Source organism: Agelaius phoeniceus, chromosome 2 (genome assembly GCF_051311805.1).
Source record: "Agelaius phoeniceus isolate bAgePho1 chromosome 2, bAgePho1.hap1, whole genome shotgun sequence".
In the NCBI taxonomy this organism is placed as follows: Eukaryota; Metazoa; Chordata; class Aves; order Passeriformes; family Icteridae; genus Agelaius; species Agelaius phoeniceus.
Genome location: NC_135266.1, coordinates 7,862,006 through 7,869,438, shown reverse-complemented (window position 1 = coordinate 7,869,438; position 7,433 = coordinate 7,862,006). Strand labels below are relative to the sequence as shown.

The window sequence follows — 7,433 nt, the reverse complement described above, 5'->3', positions numbered from 1 at the left end:
CTGTGATTGCCCCCAAATTTAATTCCATTTGGGCTGCACTCTCCCACCTCTTCTGCCATTACATAATGGGGAGCAGAGTAATGACTTTCAGCAATACTGTTTGAGTGGCAGCAGTCCAATTCTGGACTGTATTTTTTTTTTTAATGGTGGGGGGAGAGCAGGTTGGCAGAGGGGAGGAAGCATCCATTTGGTTTGTCTGCAATCCCTGTTTCGCTCTGGGAGCTTTAGAGGACAGACACATTCTTCCATCTCTGCTAATCCTCCTCTGATACAGAGGATTTTCCTGCCATTAAATGATAGCTTGTGAGAAAAAAATGCCAACTTTTCAGGGACTGACTCGTGTGGCTAAGGGCAGCCTCATGAGCAGGAGGGAGGACACAGCCACTGCCTGGCCAGGTAAGAACACATCCTGTCGGGATTTCTGTTGGGAATTTTGGTTTCCACCATTTAATGCTGAGCTGGTTACACTCCTCTGTACCAGCACCTATTTCCTGGGGATAGAGCCAGTCCCTTACTGTTGGTGATCCTTTCCCACCTCAGATGAGAGGAATCTGCCTTTGGCATGGCTTGTGGGAAGGACGCAGATGAACTCCTGAAAAGCGGTGGCACAAAGCTGCAGGATTCCCTGAGAAGGTCAGTGGTGGAAGACAGATACTCACCAGGAAGGTGCTGGGGACTTCTTCAGTTTGAAAGTGTGTGAGAGAAGAGCGTTTTCCTTCATCTTCCTTTCTAAACATAGATCTTTTTGTGGAAAAAAGATGCAGGGAAATGACAGAGGATGAAACCCGTCTCTATTCTTCCTGTGTGCTTTTAGATCCCTTAAGTTTGCTTGCCAGACCTGAAATGCCAGTAGAGAATAATCAAGGTAATGTTTGCCATCGTTCTAACTGGTGAGTATACTCTTATTCTGCATTATCCAGTAGTGGATTAGACAGATCATTTGGACAGGTGGTGGTTAAATATTCAATTATTGCAATCATTGTCTCTTTACTCTTCTTAAGACTCTGCAACCTTTATTTTTTGTTTCTTTTCCTTTGGTCTCTCACTCTTTCTTCCAAATACTGAGTTACTGTAGTATTTAAAAGAGTGAAAGATATCATCCATGGGAGGTGATTTTTTTATTCTTTAATGTCACAAATGTTTTTGACCTTACTGCTCTATTTCACACATCTCATTTGAGTGCTCAAGTGTGTCACTGAGGGGCTGAAAGCTTCCAGCTGCTGCCCTTTTTTAGGGAAGGGGAAGGAGTGAGGTGGGAAAGATGGGAATGTTTCAGGCTATGTTGATCAGAGGAGATCTCACAAATGGGGAAGAGCTGATCTCTTTTGCCCTGAGCAAAAGCTCTCCCAAGGGTTTGGTGCAGTTCATGTGGAGGATTTTTTCCAACTTCTTTTCCAGGGGAAAGAGGGGAAATTGCCCATTGCTGACGGGTCTCTCTGAGCTCCTGTTGCTGGGGGGATATTTTCTCATTGGATGGTCCTCACACTCTTGCTGTCCATGTCCCACCACATTGCAAAATGCTCTTGTAAACAGAGATCTTAGAAGCCTGCTATGAAAAGCCCCTAGCAGAAGACCCAGATTTGGCACTTGTGTATAAGGAAAACAGGCTGGATATGGCTTGGGGCAGACATTTCCTTTATTGAGTGATTAGAGGGGAAGCAGGGGGGAAGGAGGGGATCTGGTTATCAGCAGGCTCGTTCCTACACTGCCCACCATGGGCACAGCAGTGGGTGGAGGTCTGCCCTGAAGGCCAGGAATGTGACTGAGCTTGGGGCAGCTGGGGCTTGCTCAGGACAGCCTCACCCATGGGACAGCCCATGCACAAATGCCCCTCTGGATGTCACCCTGAACCCACACAAGGCTCCCTACCAGCAGCAACCCTTGCATCCATTTTCCAGACAACCACCTGCAGCCAGACATTTGGGAACAGGCAAATCCTTAATCTGTCTGGCCCTGAGTTTATGTAACAGCCTAACAAAAACAACATATGCCCCTGTTGGCAGGCAGAGGGTGGGCTGGTGCAGAGGGGAGCAAACAAGGCAGCCCCTGGGCAGACTGCACAAAGAAAGAGCAATCTGAGACCAGCTTATTGTTCCTCTTCTTGTCCTTAAACTCCAGCTGTTATCAGGAGGATTGAAGGGGACTTTCCTTTAGCTGTGGCTGTTAGATAAGGGCATGGGGAAAAGGGGAAGAGCAGACAAACAAACTGACAACCTGTCTGAAATCCTTTCCACCTCCCAGAGTCCTTCACTGTCATTTATCCTTGAAGTGATGTTGTTTTGCTAATTCTCCAGTCACAATAGTGTGCCCAGGCATGATGAGACCTGAATTTTGATGAAGAGGCCCCAGCTCATCCTTTTGTGATGCTCTCTGTGTATCTGAATACCTTTCCTACATGCAATAACCAGAATGGTTTGAACAGACCCAGGCTCCAGGGCAGCTCCTGGGTTGATGCCCTTCAGCAGGGACTTGCCCAACAACTGGTTTTGCAAGTCTCTTCTACACAGGTAGTGTAAAGTAAAACTCCTAAATACAGCCCCCTGCATGTTGTCTTTAGAAAGGATGGAGGAAAGGCAGAGCAAGTGCAGCCCAAACTATCGTTTGACCTGTACATTAAAGCCTTAAGGACTGCAAAATTAAAACTTGATGCTTGCTGAAGCTGATGCTTCTGGGCATATCACCTCACAGGCCTGTCCTGTTAAAAATGCCCATGGGAATGCAGCTGAAGTGGGCAATCCCTGTGCTGCCAACCACAGGGAGAGGCAGCCCAGCTGCTGGGAGCTTCCCCCTCTGGACACTCAGCAGGAGCATGGGGAAACCCCCCTGATCCCAGCAGCACAGCAGAGGTGGCTGTTGGTAAAGCTGTTGGTGTCTCACGTTTTGCTGAAAAAAAAGAAAAAAAGGGTTGTGATTGTATGGGAGCTAATAAACTGCAGCAGCAAACTAGTCAGCAGCAATAGCACCATTTTGTGCTTGTGACTACACAGAGGTTGCTGGTGTGGCTGCTGATTTTGTGGAGGAGGAGGTAGGGTGTGTCTGGGAGAGCAATTAAGGAAACTGCCTTCAGTTCTTCCTCTCTAATGAGTTTATATTCATGGAATCAGAGAAAGGAAGGGACCTAAAGGATCATCTCATTCCAGGCCCTCTACCACAAGCAGGGACACCTTCACTAGCCCAGGTTTCTCAGAGCTTCATCAGCCTGGCCTAGAGCACTGCCAGGGCTGGGGCATCCACAGCTTCTCTGGGTACCCTGTGCCAGGGCCTCACCACCCTCACAGTATAGAATTTCTTCCATATATCTAACCTAAATTCCCTCTCTTTCAGATGGGAAAAGCATTTTGAATTAAAAAAAAAATCACTTTTCAGATTTTTTTTGACTGGATGTTTTTTTCCCTGCAAAAACCCTGTCTGTGGAGGCTGATGTCTCCCAGTCCTTTTGCTCCTTTTTGCTCTTCTCTCATTTCTCCCAAAAGCCTTCTTCTCTTCCTTGTTGTTCACCCACCTGTGTGGGACTAACCTGGGAGGAAACCACAGCCTTGCACCTCCCATGTCAGGCTGATAAAGGACAAAGTGGCTGCTCCCATCAAACATAAGGCACTATGGTGACTCTTGAGAACTGGCAAAGCAGCAAAAACTGCTGGAGATGTAGAGTTTCTCATCTATGATGAGATCATGAAGCCAGCAATTGAACAATATCTCTTTGTTTTCATTCATGCTGTCATAGCAGTACACAGTGGGAAAATGTTTTCAAACACTCATTTCATCTCCTTGAGAGCTGAGACTTCCCCTTCCAGTGCTGCACCAGCTTATGGCGGGCGGGCGGGCGGGCGGGCGGAAGGAAGGAAGGAAGGAAGGAAGGAAGGAAGGAAGGAAGGAAGAAAAGAAAGAAAAGAAAAGATGAATTTGGCACACTTTGGGCAATTAATTGATCTCCCCTACCCATTGCCAGACTCAGCATACACTGCCATCCCCTTTTCCACACCCAGGAATGCTGTAACCCACCCACAGCTGCTGGCCTTCAATGCATTTCTGCCTGCTCCCTGGCCAAACCATGTCCTCATCAGGCAGCAGAGAGAGCCCAAAAGAGACACTTGAGAAACACTGAATTCTAGGTGAGCCCCCTCTTGGGGAGAGGGATTAATCAGTCTGTGTTCCAGGTGACATATTCTCAGCAGGTTTAGAAAGTCCAGAAGAATTTTAGGAATTTTGCACAAGAGCTCCTCAGTCAGCACTGGTGTACAGGTGGCAATTAGCTTGGCTAGAGGGGAGGAAAAGAGAGTGTGATGTCTTTTTACTGCTCTAATTAATTTGCTAATGATGCATTCTTCTCTCTGTGGGGTGGCAGTGATCCTTTGGCTCCCACAGGTGCACGGGGCGTGGGCCTGCGTGCGCTCCTGCCCTCCCAGCTGCGTGTGCTCCCCAGAGAGGAGCTGCTCCGTGCGCTGCGACCGCGCCGGGCTGGGCCAGATCCCCAGCGAGTTCCCCTGCGAGGCCTCCTCCATCAACCTGGATAAAAACAGCATCAAGTTCCTGTCCGAGAGGGCCTTCGGGACGCTGCCTTCCCTCAAGTCCCTGTCCCTCAACCACAACAACATCTCCTTCATCACGCCGGGCGCCTTCAAGGGGCTGCCCAGCCTGACGGAGCTGAAGATGGCCCACAACGAGTACATCCGCTACCTGCACACGCGCACCTTCACCGCGCTCCGGCGCCTCGTCAGGCTGGACCTGGCCGACTGCAACCTCTTCAACATCCCAGACAGGATCTTCATCGAGCTGCCTGCTCTGCAGGAGCTGTTCTGCTTCCAGAACAACTTCCGAAGGATCCCGGGCGCCATCAGGGGCATGGAGAACTTGACCCATGTGTACCTGGAGAGAAACAGGATCGAAGCGGTGGCCTATAACTCCCTGCAGGGCCTGACCAAGCTGAAATACCTGAATCTGCAGGACAACAAGATAAATGTCATCCACGAGCGAGCTTTTCAGGGCTGTCAGAGGATGGAGTACCTGTACCTGAATGACAACTTGATCGCTGAGCTTCCAGAAAACTCCTTTGATGGCCTGAGGCACCTGAAGATGCTCAACCTGGGGGGGAATTTTCTCAGGAACATTTCCAACACCTGGTTCCGGGACTTGGGGGAGCTGGAGTTCCTCTACCTGGACCGCAACAGGATCAGCTACATCGAGGAAGGGGCTTTTGAGAACCTCACCAGCCTGGTGGCTCTGCACTTGAACAGCAACAACCTGACGACGCTGCCCTTCTCCGTGTTCGAGCCCGTGTACTTCCTGGGCCGGCTGTACCTCTTCCGCAACCCCTGGGAGTGCGACTGCCGCCTGGAGTGGCTCAAGGAGTGGATGGAGAACTACAGGCTGGTCAGGGACATCCCGTGTGCCTCCCCCTCCTCGGTGGCTGGTGTCGATCTGACGGACGTGCTCTTTGAGAGGTCTCCTGAAGGTTTCTGCCTGGACCCGGAGGAGCTGAACGTCACGTCCGAGCGGCCGACCCCCAGCGAGGAGCCTTGGTCCACCACAGAGAGCAAGTTCAACAGCCTTATCTCCAAACTCCTGCTCCAGATGGGCCTTCCTGAAGAGGTGGCAAACGCCACTGAAGTGTACAGTAACAGCACGCAGCCGGACGGACAGACTGAAGGGGTTTCTTCCGGCGTGGGGGAGGACAGAACCGAGGCTGACTCCTGTTCCTTGTACCTCCCAGCACTTTTGGCAGTGATTGTTCTGCTGTGCAAATAATCCAAGGGCTGCATGGAGCAGGGGTTCTGCTTAAGTGTTAGACCCTGCACCTACTTAGTCATCAGAGTGGGCCTCTGATATGTAAAGGGCTCCAAACTCTTCCAGGTTGGATTTGTTGGATCTGCCTCCAGATTCCCCTGGGAGCTGGTGAGATCTGGGTCCCACTCTGGGTGACAAACCTGCCCTGTGGGTGTCCCAGTGCCTCCTGGATGCTCACAGGGAGATGAGCAGCACTAAGGCTGAATTTTGCCCACAGGTGTGTGATGTTCCTTCTGGGAAAGGAGGGAAGAGGGGTCTGTGGGGCGTTTGTCCCAATGGGCCAGCTTGAGAGAGCAAGATGTTCCATGGTGACTGAGCTTCATGAGAGCAAGAGGAGGCTTCGTGTCCTGACAGACACCCACACCCACAGCAGATATTGCTGAACAACAGGAAACTATTCCTGATGCCCCCAGTGGGTGCAGGAGGGAGCAGGGCAGTCCTGGGCAACATCCAGGGGTGCAGCACTAGGCCTCATGGAAACATCCAGGGATCATGTACAGGCCTCATGGAAACATCCAGGGATCATGTACAGGCCTCATGGAAACATCCAGGGGTCATGTACAGGCCTCATGGAAACATCCAGGGATGCAGCACTAGGCCTCATGGAAACATCCAGGGGTCATGTACAGGCCTCATGGAAACATCCAGGGGTCATGTACAGGCCTCATGGAAACATCCAGGGAACATGTACAGGCCTCATGGAAACATCCAGGGATCATGTACAGGCCTCATGGAAACATCCAGGGATGCAGCACTAGGCCTCATGGAAACATCCAGGGAACATGTACAGGCCTCATGGAAACATCCAGGGAACATGTACAGGCCTCATGGAGACAAGGAAAGTGCCCAGGGGGGCACCTGCCCCAGGCAGATCTGGGATGGGCACAGTATTTTGGCTGTGACCACAGGCAGGAGTTTGATGCTTTCTCCCTCCTGTTATCCTGTTACTGCAGGAGAATCAGATGGACCTGTGTTTGTCCAAACATTCTTCTCTGAGGCAAAGCTACTTAACCTACTTATTCCAATAATTTCAATGTGTTTAATTTTTCAGTGAATATATTGTTTCAAGGAATACATTTTTTTATTTGTAGATTGTTTCATGGCATGGCTGCAAGGGCAGAGCATGGTGATGACAAATGCAACCAGGGCCTGTGAAACATATGTACCATGTAGTGTGTCCTATTATGCCATACTGATAATTTTCTTTTATACGGTATCTTAAGTGTTTTATCTTTGAAATCTTCAATGGAAGCTGCTAATATGACCAGAAAAAAAGATGTTTTATGTATCAAAGCATATTAATAAAATAATTTGATATTTTACTTATAAAAATAAATTAAGTGCTCAAACCTAGGTTTTGGGTTTTTTTGAGATCCTTGAACAACTCTGGTGATTTCTTTTGTAGGTTGTTCAAATGGGTGCACACTAGTGTCCTTTCAGGCCTAGAGCAAATGGCAAGCTATTTATTGCAACATAAGTACTTTCACTTAGAACCTGACTGTGCTTATGTTTGTGTTAAGCAGCAGCACTTGAAAATATAAGTGACTATATAGAGATACACTTCTGTCCAAAAAGATCTACTGCTTTCTAATTAGTGCCAGAGATTTCCAGAGGAAAGCTGAGTACAGGGAAAACCAAGCCTGCAATGG

The 7,433-nt window shown here is 49.3% G+C and overlaps 1 protein-coding gene across 1 annotated transcript; it reads left to right on the top strand.

The window, feature by feature from the left end:
- The first annotated feature begins 679 nt into the window (after window positions 1-679).
- Window positions 680-7,137, top strand: NYX (nyctalopin). The gene is made up of 2 exons (XM_077171642.1): window positions 680-865; window positions 4,346-7,137. The coding sequence occupies exons 1-2, from the start codon at window positions 769-771 to the stop codon at window positions 5,743-5,745; spliced, it is 1,497 nt and encodes a 498-aa protein (XP_077027757.1). The 5' UTR covers window positions 680-768; the 3' UTR covers window positions 5,746-7,137.
- Window positions 7,138-7,433: the final 296 nt, after the last annotated feature.